The following is a 22,295-nucleotide window of genomic DNA, read 5'->3' on the forward strand; positions in this document are numbered from 1 at the left end:
CCACAAGCTGCGACTTATATTCGACTTCATATATGAATCATGCTATAAAGCGTAAAGCTCTACTTCAACTCTAACAAACCTCAATACCACAGATTTAAATTAAAATTAACTCTCATAAACGGGTGATCGTCCATATTGCAAGGAATACAAACAAAACTCTGGTTCATATAATTTATTATTAAAACTTTAAAGCAAAAAAAAAACAAAAGTGCATCCGTCCTCTGGACTACGAGCCACTTGTCCTCCTGCTGGATGCCTCCTAGTACTGCATCTGCACCACCACCTGCAGCTCTGCAAATGGACGCAAAAGAAAAAATAGTTTTGCGAGATTATTAAACAGTCCAGCTGCCAGTGTGGTCTTCAATATGACATACATCACAGCTTATGAGGTGTTTCCCAGTATAGGTTTTCTAGATTTAATTTAGTTTCTATATAACAAAGATATTTCACATCAGCATCTGAATGATTAACTGCAGAGGAACTTACATTGAAGTCATCCTGGCATCACCCCACAGGGCAGTTGCTGAGTCTCCTGCAGCTCTGGCATTGTATCAGACAGTCTTCATTTTACCTACAAATCAGAAAGAAAAGACCAACTGTTATTACTTTTCCAATGAATTTACAGAAAATAACATTTACTGCTTTTTAAATGTCCTGCACACCCTGACTGGCATTTAATGGATGATTGATCGGTCTTAAGTTGTCCCACACAAACAAGTTCAACACCTGTGTGTTTGTTATACCATGGGTTAGCGGAGGCCACCGATTTTACCCATCAGTTTGTTTACAGGATGAAAGAAGTTGTATGAAGCTTTTTATGACTCTAGAGGGACCTGCATGAAACTGCCTCAAGTGATTTCACTTAAGGCAGAGTCGATTAGGTCTTAGGACTAAAAGTTTGAAAATTCCACTGTAGGCCGATTCTTCTCTGCTTGAGGCTTCAGGGTACATTAGCCGCTACTAGTACCCTGGAAATCCAGAGTTCTCATGAGAGCACAATTTAAATTTGCTCAGCAAATTCTTTTTTTTTTTTTTTTTTTAAATTGCGGGGTATGCTGCATCGATTTTGATATTGTATTTCAAATCATCCATCATGACTTGAGAATGGTACAGGAGTGCAAAGCTATATGGTGGAGGACTCTTAAAAGGAAAACACGTATATCTAGTTTATAAAGACTGTTGGGTTCTTCTCAAAGCCCACACATTGCATAATAACAACCACTGGGGATCTTACCCTGGCTTAACGGTGTGGATTGTCAGCCTCCTTCAACTGGTCGAGGCTCCTGTGGCGAGAAACAAACAATGAGAGCCTGGCAGTGAACTGTTCAGCAGGTTTCTATCATTACCTTATTTCTCACACACACACACACACACACACTATTTAAAGGTTGCCATCTTTAAGAAAAGACAAAATGAGTGTTTTTTTTGTGTGAATGTGTTTGTGCGAGTGTGAAGATTCAATGTATGTATGTATTAGTTGTAAATATGGGTTATGATGTTATGTGAACCTTACGTTATAAAAAATAGTGTATGTAAATGTGACAAGTACAAATATGTTGTATGCATTGTGCAATAAAGTTAAAATACAGGTTTTAGAAAGGCATCTCAGCAAGATCCATTGCAGACAAGACAAATTCATGACAACAACGTTGAGATCTGTTGCAAACCTCGGGGAAGGTAATTCTGTTACAAAGCCATGTGAAGCTGGACTTCGTACTGACACATCAGGGGTGTCACTGCAAAAAACCCCAAACAGAGTTGGGAGTTGTACCATGAAGCTTGTAGAGAAGTAGAGACCTGGTCATTTTCAGTGTCAGTCGTGCAGATTTTGGGCAGTGCCCTTTTAGACGAGGCCATTAGAGGCCAAAAGGGTTATTCTGGCATCACACTCCGAGACAGGACATTTTGGCCAATCAGGACTGAGGACTTAGTTAGAAAATGGATCACAGTGCAGACAGATACATCTCGACAGCCTCCAGGGCTTGATTCATGGCATTGGCTGAAAAGTGCGGTTCCCTCTTGATCAAGGAGAACCATGAACTTCACCACGGTCCTTTACAGGACAACACCTCCGTACGAGCTACAAAAGGAAAACACCACAGTCGTGATGTACTGTGTTTCCACAATGACTGGCTGGTCACTGGCAGGACATTCAGGTTTAACATGAAGAGTGACAAAATATGAGCAGTAAGATGTACTGAGAGGAAAGGAAAGCAATAAAGTCCAGCACTACTGCAAAATGATTCCCACAGAACAACATGGCATCACGACTTTGCGTAAACATACACTCCACTTTCCTAAAGCCAAATAGCGTGTTATCTGTACACATTTTGAGCCATCCACGTGGCGTGCTATCGCAAGAACATGCCGTGCTATCGCAACAACAACGTTGCACGCTTGTATTTATATTATAAAAAAAAAAAAAAGGGTTGGGTTTAGGAGAACATTGGGAAAGGCTGTAGTAACAAACAAAAAACAGGATGGTGACCAATGTCACACGCTTAGGAAAACAGTAAGCGGTTGGGTTTAGGAAAAGAACATTGGGGAAGGCTTTATTAAATAATTAAAAAATAAAACACTGTTGATAAACGGCACACGCGGGATGCGATCCCGGCTCTCCTGGGTTAAAGTCCTGTGTTTTACCCATCCGGACTTCCGTCCTTTCATACTACTCACTACGATGGCGATAATTCACACGTAATGTACGTCAATTGAGGCCAAACAGCGTTTATAAACACGCTAAAAAGAGATTAAGAGTCATGATAACACGCCAAAATGGCATACGAATTGGCGTGTCATACATACGCCACTTTATGAGATCAGTCTGAACAGAAGAACAACTTGTCTCCATTCTACTCCTTCCATCCCTTCAAGAAGATGTGAAATAACCAAAAAAAAAAGTTAATATATTTTAGCTGCATCTGTATGTCTGCTCTACAAACCACTTAAACCTAGAATCAACAAAACATCATTTAGATCAGGTTTTTATTTTATTTTTTTTTTTTAAAGTTTGTAGATATTTATTTTGACTCTGGTGCTCTACCCAAGGAAAAGATCTTGAAGGGCGTTGCCCTGTTACACCGTCTAAAAACGTATACCGAAAAAAAAAAGTTATTGATGGATTTTTGCTCCTATTAATGCTACTTCTATTCATCATCTCTAAGCTTTAGAACCAGTTTCCATGATGCTTTGGGGAATGTAAACTAAGTACAATGTTGCGATTCACTGTTACGATGCGGGTTGTAACTTCTTTACATTTTGGCATATTAGTACCTCGCATAAGCAGCTCCTGTTTTACCCCTGAATGTACACACAACTATTACTGGATTACTTTGATACTTATGACAACTTCATAAATGTGATGATTCTCAGGACTGAAGTTATAAGGTTTTTTTTTTTTCTATGATTCCTAAGCAGATTTATGGGCGTTCACTTGTGATGGAGATCAAAAATGCGATATCCTTGGGAAGCGCAAGTAACACTGAATCTTACATAATGTACATAATGTCGAGTTGAGAGTTGACTAAGCTATGACTCCAAGAAAGGTCTAGGTGATATAGTAAATCCAAAGTTTATAGACAGACGTATGGAAAGTGAAGAGAAACTGCTAAACATGAACTCAGGAAATGAAGTCATAACTTGTGTGGGTTTAGTGCATTTTTCATGACAAAAAAAATTAAACAAAAAATACTCCATCTAACCAAACCTAAGAAGTCACAAAAGGTTGTGGTCTACGGATAAAACCGCAAACTGCATTGAGCAGTATACATTTTCTACATCCCCACCCAGAGCAACCCAAGCAGTATGTTACGTTTCACTTCAAAGCTGCAAAGAGATCCAACCCGGTACCACAGCATATCGTTTACATTTTTACAGACATTTCACAGCCAGAGACAGAGGACAGGAGTGGTGACAACAGATAGAGCAGTTTTGTCAGTTACTAAAGGTCAATGCCATGTTTACATAACTGAGTGAAAGTGCAAACTTCTTTAACATTTTGAATGATTTTTAGAATTTTCCATGGTTCAACAATCCACACTAGGACTACTGTACTTTAAATTTATTATATTTATATATATATATTTCTGAAAAGACAAAAAGCTACTCAAATCTATAAAACTGGTATCAAACCAGAAATACATTTCTGTAGTTTTTGATCAGCACTATTTAAATTGTTAAAGATGTAAAAGAGGTGCAGCACAAAGACAAAACTACCCCCCCCAAAAAAAAACAGACCGTAGAAAACGGCATCTATGAGTTGGGCTTCGTTGACTCCCTCCCCCCCGTTCATTGTTGCAAACAACCTGCCTATTACCAAAGCTAATTTTAATTTGGCAAAAAAGTTCAGCAAACATCACCAAAGAAATCAGCACAAGCTGAATGAGAACTGATATATTTTGTACTGTTGTACAAGGTTGTAGCTTTCTAATGCTTTAAAAATGACTAAATACATGTTTGTTGCTTGAATACTTCAAGCACCGAAAATAAAAACCGGTTACTCTTCTCTTGACTTCTAGTGTTCATGACAGTAGCACTGTATCGCACACCTCTAGTTAGAAACTAGTGTTGAACCAGTGACTCAGCAGTCCATACATAGTACCTTTCATGCATACATACAGAGAAGCCAAAGTACTACAACCACACACACACACACTGCACGAGCTATACATCCACGCACAAAAAGGTTGAAGAACAGAAATCTGCACTGTGATGCCATTCTTTGCAAGTGTGATGCCAGAAGCCCTGTAAACGTCACTGTGAGCAGTGATGTGGTGTAAGAGAGGACAGAGAAGAGTTTTGAGAGAACTGTGCATCTTGTATTGTAAACATGGATGGGACACTTACCTTACTTGTGCAGCTGATCTGTGTAAGCATACCTCTGGCTGCAGTGCAAACAAGTCCAGGCTTTACTGTCCACTGACTTCTGCAGAACTACTCATCGCCAATGTAACCCAACTGCAGAGAAGAGCCTCTACTGTGGACTGGGTCGGCCTGTCTTTGATAAGCTGGCTGACAGCAGCTAATTCACGTCTCATTTACCCAGAGACATCAACACACACGCTCAAACACAAACAAAAACAGACACATACAGTCAAACACACAAACACACCATCCTCTCTTCAACCGTAAGGTGCATGGGACTTCCTGCCTCAGGTAGATGGTGAATAGGTCGGTCAGGCCTACTACTTGCAGTTTTTACCAACAGCTTTCAGGGTCAGGAATTCTCCACAAAAGAACAAATATGGGTGTTGACGGGGTTAAAAGCAATGAGGCCTTTAAACAAATCTCGATTAAGAACTTCTCTTTAGGCATATCAGTGTCAGAAGTTTGCTTTTTAATTATTACTTCAATGACACAAAGTCAAAATGTGTTGCAAAAGGGGAAATCCCTGTTCCGAACCTCTGTTGTCTATAAAGTTCTATCAAAAGAAGGTCACTCAATTAGGGCTGGGCGATATGTCGATTTAGGTCGTCAAATGATATTGAAATGTCCCATCGCATATATTTTTCTATAGTTTCTATCGCTATCATTTGGACGGCGCTTTATATTCTGATTCTTGCAGGTTATATTTTTTGCACTTAAGTTTTTAATAAAATGAGAAAATGCTCTGTACTTTTAATTTGTCACATATTTAATTCACACAGGAGTTTACAAAAAAATAGGCTTTACCTTCCAGTTATTTCATATAGATTTATTGAATTAGCAGAAACCATGCTATATAGTGATATATAACATTATTGAGATATGAAATGACCTATATCTGGATAGAAGTTTTGGCCATATCGCCCAGGCCTAGTTGCAAAAGGAACAATCCCTGTTTCGAACCTCTACGTTATATAGTTACTTTATGGTCTGTTGACTAAAGTTCTTTTAAAAGAATGTCACTGTCAAAGCTTTGCTTTCAATTTTTACTCCAATGATTCTATTAAAATGTGTCCGCAATAAGGGGCCTCCCTGTTCTGAAACTCCTAAATGGTCACTGTGTAGACTGTCAAGTGGGCTTAAATCTGCCATTATATAAAACTCGACAAAGAACTTCTCTTGAAAAATGTCAGTGACAAAGCTTTGATTTCCATGTTTACGCCATCAAAATTTGCTGCTACAAGTCCCTGTCCCTCTACATTGGAGTGAACCTCCAACAGCATCAACGTTTGGTTCACATTTTTACTCCAATAAAGTCAAAATGTGTTGGCAATATAAGTGGACATACCTGTTTAAAATCTCCTGAATAGAGTTGCTAAATAGTTCCTAAAGAACTTTGCTTTAAGAATGTCATCAAAAATACTATTATTACTTTACGCAAAGTCTAAATGTGTTGGCCAGAGGGGACTCCCCTGCTCCAAATCTTATGTACTTACTGTGTAGTCTGTTAAGCGCTATCTTTAAAGAAATATTGATGATGAACTAGTCTTAAAAAAAAATTTCAGTGTCAAAAGGTCACAAAGTCAAAATGTGCTGCAGTAGGGGTGGTTTAGTGATCTTTGCACAGTCGGTTCAATCTTATTTGTGCAAGAAGAATGGCCAAATGATAAAGTCACACTACAGCCTTAAGCTATTGAGCCACCACCTGTAATAAATCAATAAATGTATCTTTCAAAAATAGGTGCCGTTTGGTCCTCAACAGTGTTTCATTAACAAGAAAAGAAGCTACAGACTTTGAATTTCTTGGTTTGGAAAGTTCCTTCTCATAGTCCAACACCTTTAAAGATGGTCAAACCTGTTAAAGAAAAACAAATTGTACACAACACCAACACACAGACATAACATTACAAGTTTTAAAAGTTACACTTAGGTCACGTCAATGAGCACTTGTACTATTTTGCAGAATGTCAGATGCTGTGTGGAGAACATCTTTTTGACTACCAAAGCCCTAAATTAGCTTAATAATGTTGCTTAAATACTTAATACTAATTGTGAGCTGTGGATTCAACTTCAATCTTTTTAAATAACTGTCTTACTAACTTCAAAGTTTCAAAGTCTGACTTTTGCCTTTCCGCCCCACTCTAGTTTTTCCATTATGTTATATTTTAGTCAGAAAATCCAGTTAAAAATCTCTCCATTGAGTCAGACACTTGGCAGTCACCATTTACAAAAGAGCACTACATAAGTGACTCCAAAGGTATTTTGTTGTGCCATTCTCCTTGTCACTCTTTACAAGTGATTAAAGGCTCAAGGATTGGTTAGAAAAGGGAATTGCCACACTGTGGGATCTTGGTAGCATATTGAAATCCTTTGAGGATGTGGTAGAGCAATTTGAAAATTTTTTCCATTTTTATTTTAGATATTTGCAACTTCGCCATCTGTTTCGGGGGATTTTTGGTTCCAGTTCTTCAACCCCGAAGACACCAGAACGTTTAGATAAGGTGTTGTTGAAATATGGAAAGGTCATGAGGCTTTGGGGTATTATTCTATGCTTATGTGGAACCTGGGGGATGGAGCCTGGACAGCCCTCAAAAAGACCTGGGAAAGGGTTCTGAGTATTACACTGGATGATGAGGAGTGGAACAGAATCTGTAGGAATATTAAAACCATGTCACGCGATCTGAGGGTACGCCTCAATCAGTTCAAGATTATGCATCGCTTCTATTGGACTCCCTCTAGACGGTTTAGAATTGGTCTGAAAGACACTAAATAGTTGGAAAATGTAAGATAGAGGACGGCCATTTACTTCATGTCCTATGGTCCTGTGATAAGGTCCAGTAATATTGGACAGGGATACATGATAACCTATGTCAGGGACCCAGGTTCCATTCAGCCCAAGATTATTTGTTCTGGGAGGTGGGGCAATCCTAAGAAGGTGGATAAGCACATAAGAAGCTGGGTCCAGACTAGTTTAATGATATCTGGACTGGAGATTATTTTAAGAGGATGGAGGAATGAAGGGGTGCCATCAATTCAAGAGTGGGCTTGTGAGATGGCTAGGGTGGCAGCGTTTGAAAAAAAATGTCAAAAAATATTCTAGATTGGATGTCTATACTAAAAAAATGCCTGAGCTTTCTGGAGGGCTCCTAAGAAGTTGTGTGCTAGGGAGAAACGTGCATGATGGGCTTATGGTGTTGTCATTTATACATGTTTCTTGGTTTGTTGTCAATTTTGTTAGTGTTTTGTTGGATGGTCTTGAGTGTTGTGGTTGCGGTCATCTGGATGTGTTCATGTTGCTAATTGTATGTTAAAAAGGTAAAAATTGTTAATAAAAAAGAAAGAAAATTAATCTACAAAATAAACGTAACTAGCTATTCAAAAATCAAATCTGGAATAACCTCAATGGTGAACGTTGCTAGGTAAATTAAAGCTTTTTTTGGCTGTAATCTTAAAAATAAATACACCAGCATTGATTAACAAACAAAAATGGTTGTAAACTGGTTCCAGACTAAACTTATTTGTTAAGAATTCTCTATAAAATATGGACATAGTCTCTGGGACGTCACCCAAAGAGTCAAAATGAAGCTCAAAGTGGACAGCTCCCAGTGGGTCAGGCCGTCGCCATCTTCGCAGTACTGACGTCTAATACAAAAATGGGCAAAGAGGTGGAGCCTAGATGGAGCTGAGGCAGGTTGAAGGAAGCCTACAGTCTATGCTCTCCTCCTGTGACAGCTAAGGTTGGATATCATTTGTTTTTCCAACACCAGAGTTAAAAGTATACTTTCAAAAAAGGTGTCAGTGCCTAAACCGAAACTTTAAATAAATAAAAATAGAGCATAAACAAAAAAAATAGAGCACAAAGCAGTCCATGACATTTAATAATTTCTTGTTTGACAATATGGCCAAATTTAAATAAATTTAAAATGTCATACCAATAGCTTATGAATATAACTCCTTTTACCAGATCAATTGCTGTTAAATGAATAATCACTAGTTTTTACAATAACTTTGATTGCACCATGATCTTACAAGTTCTAAGTGAATGCGCCATTAGATCTAGTCTGTGTTTGTCCGACAGCAGCAGTGGCCATTTGCCAATGGGCGAGGTATAATAAAAAATAAATCAAGGGGGAACTGCATTTTAGTCATCTTCTTGTCTTTCAAAAAATAAAAAATAAAACTACACTGTGTAGTCGTTCAATCTCCCGGGTTACAAAATACCTCACAAGAAGAATGCCACAAAGCTAAATCAGCACCATTACCCAACTGTGTATCCATGAGACACTGGGTTAAAAAGGTAAATGTGTTGGCATCATAGTTTTAATCATCTATATATTGTACTGTTGTGAATGAGGGCTGACACCTTCCAATTGTTGGTCGACATGTTCTTGTCCAACCAAATTCTCACTGGTCGGACAATCTCTGGTGTTACTTTTGTAGCCTTCTCTAGAATATCCGCAAAAGTAAAAATGTCGGCACAAGGTAGAGTCCTTGCCCTGGATGAAGGGAAGGCTAAGTCATGTAGGGAGAGAGGACGCACCCCTGGTCTGTGGCCAGCTGTATACATTTTTACTTAATTGTTGTCGCTTGTCCCACCCCTCCTTCACTGTGATTGGACATCTGGGTAAAATAGCGCCAGTGTTGAGTGAAGTGTTTTACCCAGTTACACACTAACTCTCTGCAACCAGAAAAGAAAATGCCAAATGTGCAGAGCACAGATAAATAGGCACCTCATCATGTACCATAGAGTAAATATTCATCCATTCCATGGCAAATAAAAAAAATAAAAATGCTGGCCTCAGGAAAAAGCGTAGTTCCCCCCCCCAGGGACCAGTCCATTAAATGAAGAGTAAGTAGAATTTGTCAACCAAGAAAAAGTTGACTATCCTATTGTGAACCTTAAGAAAGAAGTCCGGTGTTTAGGTTTCTTTTCTAAAGCATTCCTGATTCCACACTACAGCCACAAATCTTTAAAGCTGGTCAAACCTGTTAAAGAAAAAATGTACATGACAAACACACGCAACATTACAGATGAACACTCCATGATATCCAATTCTATTACCAATGTCTGTAGTCTTCCGTTTTGCAGCCACTTCAGATGTGTGTTGCAGGGTTTTCAGATGCCAAATGAAGGAGAGGATTTACTTTGGATATTTTTTATAACAAAGCAATCCTTATATTTATAGTTATAGTGCAGGGTACATCATACGGTGCACAGGAGAAATGCTACAAAACATTTTAAAGCTACAGAACTACTACAGGATGCATTGCGGTCATCCAGTTGTAGGTCCAAATGATGATCAAAGTCAGCCATTGGACAATTATCATTTACAAAAGACCACTATACAAGTGACTCCAAATCTAAGACTGAAAGCCACTTTGTTCTTTTTGGTCTTAAAAATGTAAGCATTATTAAAAAAGTTTCAAAAGCTGTACTGTTGTAAGGAGACTTTTGTCAACTACACATAATGTAAATACACCTTCAGCAGTCGACAGAATCAGTCAAGCTAGTGCCAGGAAAAAAAAACAAAGAGCCCTGCTTCATCTCTCTCATCATATTCTCCATTTCCATATAAAAACAATAAAAAAATAACAATCAAGTGAAACAATTACACTTTAAAATGAAATGTGCTCAATCTTAAAAGTTGTAATTAATACAAGAATACTTACACTCACTTTTACAGCCCGTCTCCTCCTACCACACAACTCTGAGAAATGCTTGCTGAGGCAAGCCAGTGTCCATTTGCTGCCAAAGGGATGTCAAAATACCTCAGAACAGGTACTGACATGATTCATGGGGAGAGGCCAGATTGGGCAGCAGAGTAAAAATGTTAATTTCAGCTGCAGGAAGCCCTTAATGAGGGTTTTAAAAGTTGTTCTTTCATATGATAACATGTTCATAATTTGACAGTTTATTTATATAGCAGGCCTTACAATTTACAGAATTTTGTTACAATCTTTGATCCAAATGTCAGAGGGTAGCTCACCATCAACATTAAAAACAAATTTGGTAAGTCAATTGTTCAATTATGCTTTAATTGTTCCCCGTTTTGAAGGCGCATCTTGGGCAGAAGGCAGCCATGACAGGCGTATAATTAACATTGTTAAATGTTCCGTTTTCTTTTAATACCGTTTGTGGCCTCTTGAGTCTTGTAATATTGCCACAGAGGACATTAATGCAACTACAGCTTAACACATAGTATCCTGAAATGCAGAAAGGTGCTGGTCAATGGGCTCTAAATGGTAATGATATGAATCAGTGTGAAAACAACAAATTGAAGCCATATCTGAGGAAAATACAATGAAAGCACTGTGTCCCCGGCTGTACCCAAGTAACACAGTAAGGCTCTGTTTTTACCAACAGATAAATACAGAGATACTTCTTTCAGCCATGTTGGTTTATGCATTCAGCTACATAATGTATCTGTGCAACACAATATTCAATTAGAATTCACAGTGTAAAATAGTATTAGATTATTAAACCAATAATCAGTTTTCCTTTTGTGAAGTGACAAGATGTAAAGGGGAATTCACAAACTGGAGAATGGGAATTTTTCTATAACAAAAAGGGGAAAAGGCAGAGCAGAGACGGGCCACATGTTCCACTGCAATAGCGCCATATTGATGCGGTTTACCTTGCTTTGGGCAAACTCTGGATTTCTTGTCTTCTTACAGGTCCAGCACAAGGAATGCTCTTCACAGTACAAAGTACAACTTGTGCAAAAGTAGGATTTATCGGTTTTCCAACATCGGGTGTTTGCTGACTGATATGCAACACTAGTGTCATGCAGCTCTACAAAAAAAAAAAAAAAATCATGACTGCATTCATGTTGAATTAACAGCAACATTTTAAAATGTATTATAGGGCTGCAGCCTGCAACTAAGTATTATATTTAATAATCTGATACATATTCCTTTTCTTCTACAATGCTCTTTTGAACATTTACAGTTACAATGTTGTTTAAGTTAATAATCGCTGATGTAAAGGCAAGTCCTCTACAATAACAAAAACGTAATTAAATAAATGATGCAGCCATGCACTGAGAATAAAAGGTAAACGTAACGTTAACGGATATTGACCATTTCAGTTTCAAGCGTAAACATTCTAAATGTGTCCCAGTTTTTGTTGCAGCCAGCTCAAGAAAACTACACACACAGCAACCAAGGAAATTAATAGTTTCTGACCATCAAAACATACACAGGAAGTGAACATGGACCACATCTGTTGCCTAGCAATGCCAGTGAAACGGTCTATGTATTTGATTAGACCATGCTCAAGATTCTGTTGTGAAGAAATAAAGGATTCACCTTAGGCTGCCTCAGTCTAATGGCATGAAATATTCAAAACACACGATTACAGTTTAACGTGATGGACAAAATACCTTCGGTCTGTTTTCTCTCCGTTTTGTGATGGATTTAAACAGCCTGGCATTGGCTTTATCAAACATTAGCTCTAAAATAGCATTAGCATTATCAGGGATGTTGACTTTAAAAAGGTTAGCTTTGTCAGAAGCACAACGTTGTTCCATTACTACATTTTTGAAAAATATGTTAAGGTTACCATTTTGATCCATAGATGGAACAAATGTATACATTTAGTTTCTGGTAGTCAACATGCCTTCAAAACTGACCACAATGCAAGTTAGCCAGTCCAACTGAGCCCTTTGCCAGTCATGCAAAGTCACATTTACTCATGCTTACCAATAGTGGAACTATGGTACGGGCATTCGAGTCAGATAAAAGTTTGTCAATGAAGTAAAGACTTCCTTTTGTGTTCCTTTAACATACAAACTGGTGACCTTGAACCAAAAATAAGTCCATAACTGAACTGAATATGGCTACATTAACATGCAGGCTTGTGAAGGACCATTGGTCTAAATCGTTAAACAGTAACCGGTGGCCAACTATATAGGTTACGGTTATTGGCTTCCTTATTTACAGTTACACTTTTTAAAGACATGGCCAACATCTACACACTCAGGCACAATCAATAGAGATTGATTGATTATTTTTATATCTATCTTAATGCTAAAAGAAGAACCAAGGATAAAAGCTCAATGATGTCCAATAACATTACAAGATGTACAAACACAAACCAAGGTCATCGAAATCCTAATTCCTTACTCTGGAGCCCAATTTTGAAATTGTGATCTCATCCATTCAACTAATGGTCCAAGACGCCAACAGTATCAGGAAGTTTAATTTTGGCGGCCCATCTGCAAGAATTGGCTATTTTGCTAATAAAACCGTTGAGGATGGCCGTGGCAATCCCTTTTTATTATCATATGTTTGACTGCATGTAAACCGTCAATATCCTCCAAATGTGCACACAACACGCACGATGTGGACTGACGAGAGGGTTTCCACTTGGCCACACACACACACACTTTCTTAAAGGATCTATGTAGTATTTCAGCTTTCCTGACGCATGACTATAAAAAGCAGTTACTGTGTACCAATGGATGAAACATGGTTAACAACTCAGTGCAGGCACTTAAGTTTGAAAATAGCTTTAAAGCGTAAAGGGGAGGCAGTATTTGTGGAGTGAAATATAAATTGAGTCTCAGTTTACATAGTCTCTTGACTTCTTAGCAGATGCTAAATGTCTTACCTGTGCCTAGATGCACTAGCCATGTCCTCACTTATTTGATTCGTACACAGACTTTTTTTGTTGAGTTTACCGATTGTGGCGGTGTCAGCCAGTTATCTGAATTTGATGGCAAGAAAATACAGAAGCAAAAGGATGGGAGTGGGACATTTGTAGCAAGCATTTGCACCAGGCAGCGGCATGCGCTGGTGGTCAGGACTGCGGCAGAGATAACACATAGACCCTTTAAGACCTAATGTGGCAGATGTATCCACATTATTTACAAATAACCAATTGTTGGCAATTGGTTGCTTTTCAAACGTACTGTATGTTTCAACTTCTGGGAATAAATGTTAACGGTTTGTCCTGATAGAACCAATGTCTCTTTATTATAATACATGCTTTGACTCCAAATGTATGGCACAAAACATAGCCATAGAAGGTCGAGAAAAATGTTACAGTTATCACTTCACGGCGACTCACAGAGCATAATACATCTGAAAAAAAAATTATACATGGGTCAGAAAGAACTAACGATCACACGAGGGTGTCCCATCTTTCCATACTACTGACAATACAAAATAAAAAAGGAAAATATTGACTTCGTCATAAAATGAGTAAATTGTCAGGCTAAAATGTAGCAACAATTTAAACTTAAATACAAGAAATGCGACTCAACATGTTTGTTGAGGAGAATCTATACAAAGGGTGCTGCTGGGAGCATCAAAGAGCAGCGTTTAAAAACGGGGTTTCTTAGCCGGACCATCAAACTCTTCGCGGACCCTGCCGAACCCAGGGTTACCAGGACCCATTCCCCTAGGACCACCCTGGGCGAAGCGCTCGTTGCGCTGTGGGGGGGGACAATTTGCCAGGGAGGCAGATAGTGGTGGTAAGATATGGGTTAAGTGTGCAAGCACAAAGTTCATGTCCATATGGAAGTGTATAAAAAGGTACGCCAATAGAGGTGATTTGTTTTATATTGTGAGGTATACAACACAACCAGCAGGAGACACATCCGAAGAAACCGTTCGTTCCAATATGAAGGTCCACAGGTGCCACAGGTTACATACGGAAAAGGAAGAGAGGGTAATGCTTTCGTTAGTCATTGCCTACCTAGTATGGTCTCTCCAGTGCATGCCAAGACTAGCCTATAGCCTAGCCTTACTACTTCGTAGGACTAGCATTTAGTAAATGCTGCCCATGTTTCCCCCAAGATCATTGAATATAGCAACATATCAACGTCTTGATAGAGGTATTCATAAAAAAATATAAACATTCTTTAGTTACATTTCCCTAGAAGTTTGGAAAAAAAAATAATGAAATGAATGGCCATAAAAAAACCAATTCATGCTTAATTAGTTCCAATGTTTCCTAAACAGAAATGATGGTGTATTAATCTACTGTCCAGCTTTCACAGCACCTCTTATGGCACTGCATTGATAAAATGGAGAAAAAAATAAAATAAAACTTGCCCCAAATGTGACCAGAATCTGAAGTATAGGGACTGTACCAGAAATACATGTGTAGACTATCGGCATAGTAAAATGTAAACATTCACAAGACATTCAGCACAACCATTTCTCCAACAAGAAATGACTATGTGCCAGTTCAGACACGCTGTGAAACTTAAATAGTGTGAGAAAGAATGAAAGTCTCAAGAGCCAAAACTCCAACAGGAGGTGGCTCAAGGCTACAGTGGAACAATATGGTAAGAACGGAACATACAAAAGTAACGTAGTATGTATGAATGTAGAATATATCCTGAACTAGATCTGCAACAATCTGCTCAGCCGACTATATTATAACACTTTTACTGAGCTTCACATTCATGGGACTATAAAACTGTCAATTTGCACCTTCCATGCAACTTCATGGATTGTGAAAATAATGCATCGCCAACATCAACACTGCCAACAAGCTTGAACCTAAAAAAAGATTTTTAGATCTAAGAAAGCCTTTTCTACATTGACTGTAAAAGAAAATGGTGCTTCATATTCAATGCAAGGACTACATTATGAGGGCATGCTATATTAGCATGAATAAACAAAGTAGATTTTTTTTTTTTAAAGCTACTAATGTGAGGCACACCATTTTTCAAATACAAAACAGTTCTATAAATTTAAGCATATACTGTACAGTAGAGATGGGTCTTGATTTTAAAATCTTCAAAAGTTATTAATATAAAAAATAATTGTGCAACAATCCTGCTGTAAAAATAACTTTCCTCTTGATTCTGCGGTGGTGGTGAAACATGTTTCTCCGACAAGGGCAGTATCGCATTTGCTACAGCGCTGTTAGATGCTACTGTACAAATAGGAAACACGTGCAAGACTACTACAGACGTCACAAGGTTCTGTGTGGAACTTAAAAAAAAAAAAAAAAAAAAAAAAAAAAAAACAACATTAGGTGCAGTATGGTTGTATGGTGACCAGATGGCAGATGCAACCACGTGGTTTGTGTGTTGAAGCTTGAACCGGTTGTTTAACGAGAGTGAACGTGCAAACAAGGCTGAGAGTCCAATTCCAGGCTATCAGTGTTGGCTAGCATCATGTTGCTTTTCTGTTTAGTCCACAGCGTTTAGTAGCGGTCAAAAGCACATTTGCCAGTTATGAAAAAGTCGTGAATTGATCTGTGTGTGCGCGCGCCTGGGGTGTCTTAGACGAACAGTCGATTCCATCTCTACTGTACAGTTAGTACAAAAGGTTGCATATAAACCTCAAAGCTCGAGTAATATGTTAAGTATCCTGGAAACGCTTTTGCTTCATTTCACCTAAAATGTTAATACACACATTTAGCCGTTCTTACAGTCAACTATAATCCAGAAACCAACCCAATATTGGTACTACAATTCTGCCAGAAGCATAGATTTCAAGTTTAGTCCAGTATTCCCCAATATCATCCTAAACACAAGTGGTCACAAGGCTTTGCCTGCCCCCATCAATTTATCTTGCTGTAATATACAATTTAGACAATTGTTTCCAAGATTTAATGCCTTACACCGTCAGCCTGCACTAAAGCATTTTAAATGCTCAAAAAGATGTTGATGAGAAGCAAAAGTTTGCTGGTCCAGAAAATGAACTACACACCTACTTCAAGTCTCAAATTGGCTTGTAGCACAAAAGGAGTTTTACACAGGATTTCACACTGCCACCCAAAAATACACGTAGCCTGTTCATATACAACTTTCTTTCTTCGCATGACAGAATATGCATAAAACTGCTAACAGTATGAAAAAGGTCATTTAAAACTAAATGAGCACACTGTCAACAGTTAAGGGGAAAAACTCTGGTAGATGACATTCTGACTCCAGTCAAGAAAAGGTGCCTGTCCAGCTCACATGAGACAGGGCTTGCAATAGCAATCCACTACACAAACGGTGTGATAATAGTGAGCAGAGCCCCTGAAGTCTGTCTACAGCTTACACAGAGCACGTTGGAAAACAATTTCTTATGATTTAGTGCAGGTTGACGGTTTCGCTGCTAAAAAGTTGTAAGACTCAGGTGAAAGTAACTGAGGGGGCTTGGCTTACCTTTGAAAGAAACCCTATCACGCAGGCAGCATTTCTCTCATTCAACAACCAACAAGCCACCCGAAGACAGCTGGGAGCACAAAACACTCATAACTTCCCATCCTGCTTGGCCAGCTGGCCTTCATGTTGTTGGCCTTCAGCTGGGAGCTTCTCCAACAATAAGGAAATCCAAACACAGACTACATTAACTACTGATCATCCAAAAGGTGGGATACGTTACCATTTCGTTGCTCATCAAGCCTGCTGAAGCTGGTCCCATTCCCTGCTGTCCTTCAAAGCCCAGTCCACCCATGGAGAACTTCTGGTTGGAACCACCAAAGGGCATATCTAACAAAAAAAAAAAAAACAACATAGTCAAATACATATACTGCACTTGAAATAAACACTTCAGACAAACTCCTAATGCAGCATGTTGGTTGCAAAGCTGATGTAACGTAATTACAAAATTCCGTAGTATTATTTCAAAAGAGAATCACGCATTAGTTGAATTGGTTTGGTCAACTCATCTTCGAATTATCCCCCCTTGCAACATTGGTTTGACATATTTTTTTTTTTTTTTACAGTTGTCGGGTGTATTTTTGCCCCCTCTGTTTAAGCTTGCAAAAACACCATTATTGGCAAAGAAACATGTTGTGACTATGGCTTGGCGTTTTAAGACCAATGAACTGCTCTTGCTCCAGCACTGTGAATTGAATCACCTTATACATAGAGATGATGAGATTGAGCTCACTCTCAGAGCCCATTAATAGTTTCTCCCCCCCCTTTAAAAAAAAAAACCTCAATGAATTGACTAAAAAAAAAAAACCTTACCACCCATGCCCAAAGCGCCACCGGGATTCATTCTCATTTCCCTGTCCCTCTGTAATGAAAAAGACAAAAGAAAAAATTAAAATTGGACCAATATTTATCAAACAGCTTGCTTCATTGCATATATGCAATAGAGTTGTTTTCTAGTGTAAAGTTTAACTCACATCCATGAAGTTGCCCATCCTGTAGTTCTCATCACGTTTGCGGCGCATCTGTTCTTCCATCTCCCTATTGCGAATCATCTCCTCTTCCCGCCGGCGCCGCTCCTCTTCTTGTCTGTTTACAAAATGGAAAACATTGAGCCATGTTTAGCATCAAATGAACAAATCTGATTTTATATTCATCTCTCATTAGAAAAAACAACAGAAGTATTGTGTTTATGACCACATGACTTTTATCTGCCTCAATCAACTACCAAATAGACTTAATAAATACCTGATCTGCATCTCCTTCCTCTTCTGCATCTCCTTACTGTGCAATTCCTCCATGCGCCGCAGTTCCTCCTGTCGCCTCAGCAAATCTGTAAGGAAACATGAACACAACAGATGTAATTGTGGCACTTGAACACCAAGGTACTCGACATCCTGTGAGTGACACGCATGTTTTCTAGTGATACATAGCAGAAAATTTAATCTAATAGCTGCAGGCCCTTGGTGCTTATTCAAACCCTACAACGACATCACTACACTTGCCTTGTCTGAGCAGGTTAGCCTGGTGCTCGTGGTACGCGTCCTCCATCTCGCTCTCCAGCTTCTCACGGGCCTCGCGCATGTTCTTTTCCACCTGCTGCCTCTGCTGTTTCTCCATGTCATCCAGGGACTTCCAGCGCTTGGAGTACTCGTATTCGAAAGTGCCGGGACGAGCAAAACGAGGAGGCTCCTCACGCTCACTATAGACACAATATACCAATGTTAGATCACCTGATTGTATCCACACAATATACTGATTAGCCAAGAATAATGCCATTTCAAAAGAATGTAGGAATAAATGCTCTATAGTGAACAGCAGTTGCAAAACATTTAACCAGTATGGTAATGCTGACAATATTGTGATTAGTAGTCCACTTCATACGGTGAGCAATATGGATAGGTGCTAGTTGCCAATGTTGGGTTTTGAAGGCTACAGACAACATCCTTTCTCTACCTCTCCTTGATTTACACAGGTTAACATCTGCTACTCCTCACAGAAGATTGATTTTTTTTCGTAACAGCTGCCATCCCTGAACCTCATCTCCCCCCCCAAACACACCATCTGTTGTTCACAAATCAATGACCTATAGAATGACAAAGATAATATGCATAATAAAAGAGGATTGTATCGCAAGTTAACCTTATGTAAATCAAAATGGCTCTACTTATCCCTACAAAACAAAATGGGTGGGGACAAACAGTGATTTGCTTACGCTTGATATCTGGGGTTCTTCTGTGCCAATTTTTCTGGAAGACCATCCTCATCATCAAACTGCTCCAGAGGCTCAACGACAATAGGCCGGGGTGACCTGAAAAGGGTGAAACAAAGAAAATGAATAAGCAACAGTTTCAAGCACCTTTAATTGAGGCGTATACTCATTATGCACACGTCTGCCTTTACTTACGTGGTTAGCAGGAAGACACCCTCGTTGCACCGATCAAGGGCTTTTCTAGCTGCCGGTTTGGAGGCAAACTCTACAATACCCTTGCCTGTGGCACGCCCGCGGTCATCTACGATTACAATGGCCCTCTCAACCATTCCAAACTGTGAGAAAGCTTCTTCCAGGAGCTCGTTGGAAACAAACGGTGACAGATTTTTCACAGACAAAGCTGCGGAGTGTGTGGCAAATCGGACACGCAAGGGTCGGTTTTTCATTGGCGTGTCATCCAACTCTGCCTTTGCTATCTCTGCAAGTGCACGGGACTCCTACAAGAACCCACATGTAATTACTGTTAAGGGATCTGTTAAACACGAAATCAACATAACAAAATTGTAACACTGAAAGTAGTGCTTAACAACACATCACAGATGTAAAACTGGACCTCACATTCTTGCATCTATTGTAGTAATCTTTACACAAAACTATGAAAATCTGGTACATTTAAGGAGTTTATGTCTTACCAATCGGATGAAACCAAAGCCTTTGCTTTTGTTGATAAAGACCTCGCTAGGCTCTCCGTATTTTGCGAACAGCCTCTTGAAATCCTCCTCTGTGATGTCGTTGGGCAGGTTTCCAATGAACAGACGACACCGCTGTGTGTACGTCTTCTCACCGGGTTTCAGCAGCATGGAGAGTGTTGCCCTGAACGCCTGTCGATTGATAAACGATGTAACGTTAACATTAAAAAAAAAAACTAATCGATGTGCTACACCAAATAAATGTAAACAGAAAAGAACACAAATAAGAAAAGACTAAATGGCTAGTTTATGTTAAAATATTTTTGTCTTTGTTTGCTTGCTCACGTAACATACTGCCCATCCCCCATTCACTGTGGGTGCTCAGAGGACAAATAAGTTTGATCTATATTGTATATGTAGCTATATATTGTATTAATTTAAGGCAACCTAGCGTACAAGAGATTACTCAAGAAACATGGGAGTCGGTGTAAAAAAAAAAAACATCCTGCATGTTCTTTGTTTTACCAGAACACATTTTGCATGGACGGATTTTAGACAAGATGGCGGATAGCTAAAAGCGAATAATCTATGGTGCGCGTGATTTTCGTCACCGCTTGTACCACCATAAACAGCGATATGTTTGTGAGCGAGAGATATGAGATTTCAAAGCTCATCTAGTATTTATTTATTTTAAAGAAAAGTCAATAAGACGCTCTTACACTCTGTCTTTAAATATATAAATATGACGATGAGTAATATTGGTAATATTATAAACAAACACTCCGCCTTCTCGGACTGCACTGTGTTTCAAATCGAGCGTACTGCCCGTACTGAATAAGCTAGCTAGCTAACGTTTGCGAACAACGACTGTCGATACCATTCACGGCAGAAAATACATAGAAAAATAATAAAAACAGACCTTTGACTGGCTCGCATCTGACTCGGCTGCATCGTTGTCTGTGGCCATTTTCTCTGGCTCATGTCTGGGCTTCATCCCCGATGGCCCTGAGTTCTGGCCTTGATATGGGCCCGTCTTGTGGCCTTGATAAGGGCCTGTCTTGTGGCCTTGATAAGGACCAGAAGACTGGCCTTGTTGGGGGCCAGACTTTGGACCTTGTTGGGGACCAGCTTTGGGGCCTTGTTGGGGGCCAGGCTTCGGGCCTTGATGGGGACCAGGCTTTGGGCCTTGATGGGGGCCAGGCTTCGGGCCTTGTTGGGGGCCAGGCTTCGGGCTCTGTTGTGGTGGAGGCTGCTGCTGCTGCTTCTGCTGCTGCTGTCCGTTAGCATTTGCTACCGGGGACGCCAGCTGCTGGTTCTTGGGTTCCAGTTTAGCGTTGGGTGGAGGGGAGGTCATGTTAGGTTTCGGCGGTGGCGACTGAATCTTCGGCTGAGGCGCAGGGGTTGTCGGTGTCTGCTGGGCCGGGGTCGGGGTCGGGGCTGGGGCTGGGACCGGGTCCGGTTTCTGCTGCTGCTGCATTGGGCCTTTCATGGTGAGAGCCGGGCCAGGACTCGGCGGAGGCATAATAGGCAGCGACTGTGGCTTCTGGGGAGTCTGTGGTCCCTGATTAGGCGATCTGTTGAAGTTATTATTTGCTCCCCTTCTGTTTTGGTTCTGATTCTGGAAAGGATGGTTCCTGAAATGTGGGTTTCCCATTAGCCCACCTCGCATCGGACCGCCGGGCCCACCGCCGCCTCTGCGCTGCTGAAAATTATTCATACCAAAGCCGCCGCGATTATTGTTGTATCGAGACATTGATCCTTATATTAACAAACCCTATAATTAAAATACAAAAAACGTTATAAATGTGCTGCGTAACAACGGTCTCCTAACTGCTGGTCGAGCTCCTCAAAATGGCGACTAACGGTTGTGCCTGGAGGAGTTGTTCTCTCTCCAGGACGGAGAGCGCCGCCCCGATTAGTTCATTGGTCCGCCGCTCAGCAGGAGGAGCCACCCATAGGAGCCACCCATGGGAGTCACCAGGGGCGTCGGACGTCTTTGAAGGATCCAGTTCATTTGGATAATTCGGTCTCTCATTCGGGTCTGATTTCAGTGATTTTAGGAAAACGTTAATAACATATTACTCTTTGGTGTTGCAAAACAACTGCACAGTATAGTGTACCCTAAAAGAAAAAACTTTGCAAGCTTAAGAGGCATACATGTATAACCACTTAAACCTTTGGGCTTGGCTTTGTCCACATTTGATCTTGATGAGACATAAGATATACAGAAATCATATGTGTCTCCCTTTGCCAAATAGAACCATTCAGTTCAAAAATAAATTTTTGGCCAATCACTTCCCCCAAACCCATTAACCATGGCCACTTATTTTAGTGCTATATCTACATTGTTTGTTTCAAAATGCCACACAGTGATCCTAGTTATGTCACCAACATTAGCCTTCAAGCTAAAAATGAGCATCG

The 22,295-nt window shown here is 39.8% G+C and overlaps 1 protein-coding gene across 2 annotated transcripts; it reads right to left on the reverse strand.

The window, feature by feature from the left end:
* Nucleotides 1–157: 157 nt before the first annotated feature.
* On the reverse strand, nucleotides 158–21,822 carry sfpq (splicing factor proline/glutamine-rich). Of its 2 annotated transcripts, XR_003694263.1 has the most exons (12): nucleotides 20,794–21,821; nucleotides 19,878–20,066; nucleotides 19,381–19,682; nucleotides 19,189–19,284; nucleotides 18,479–18,675; nucleotides 18,222–18,306; nucleotides 17,951–18,062; nucleotides 17,790–17,838; nucleotides 17,200–17,306; nucleotides 1,235–1,283; nucleotides 487–571; nucleotides 158–291 (listed from the first exon to the last, which is right to left on the reverse strand). XR_003694263.1 is itself a non-coding variant. In XM_028597808.1 (10 exons), exons 1-10 carry the CDS (start codon nucleotides 21,625–21,627, stop codon nucleotides 14,188–14,190), a joined length of 2,082 nt encoding a protein of 693 aa, XP_028453609.1. In that variant the 5' UTR covers nucleotides 21,628–21,822; the 3' UTR covers nucleotides 3,336–14,187. The 2 variants fall into 2 exon arrangements, 1 of the variants encoding a protein (XP_028453609.1); XM_028597808.1 differs by lacking the exons at nucleotides 158–291; nucleotides 487–571; nucleotides 1,235–1,283 and adding an exon at nucleotides 3,336–14,298 and having other exon boundaries at nucleotides 20,794–21,822.
* Nucleotides 21,823–22,295: the final 473 nt, after the last annotated feature.

Source organism: Perca flavescens, chromosome 14, assembly GCF_004354835.1.
Source record: "Perca flavescens isolate YP-PL-M2 chromosome 14, PFLA_1.0, whole genome shotgun sequence".
In the NCBI taxonomy this organism is placed as follows: Eukaryota; Metazoa; Chordata; class Actinopteri; order Perciformes; family Percidae; genus Perca; species Perca flavescens.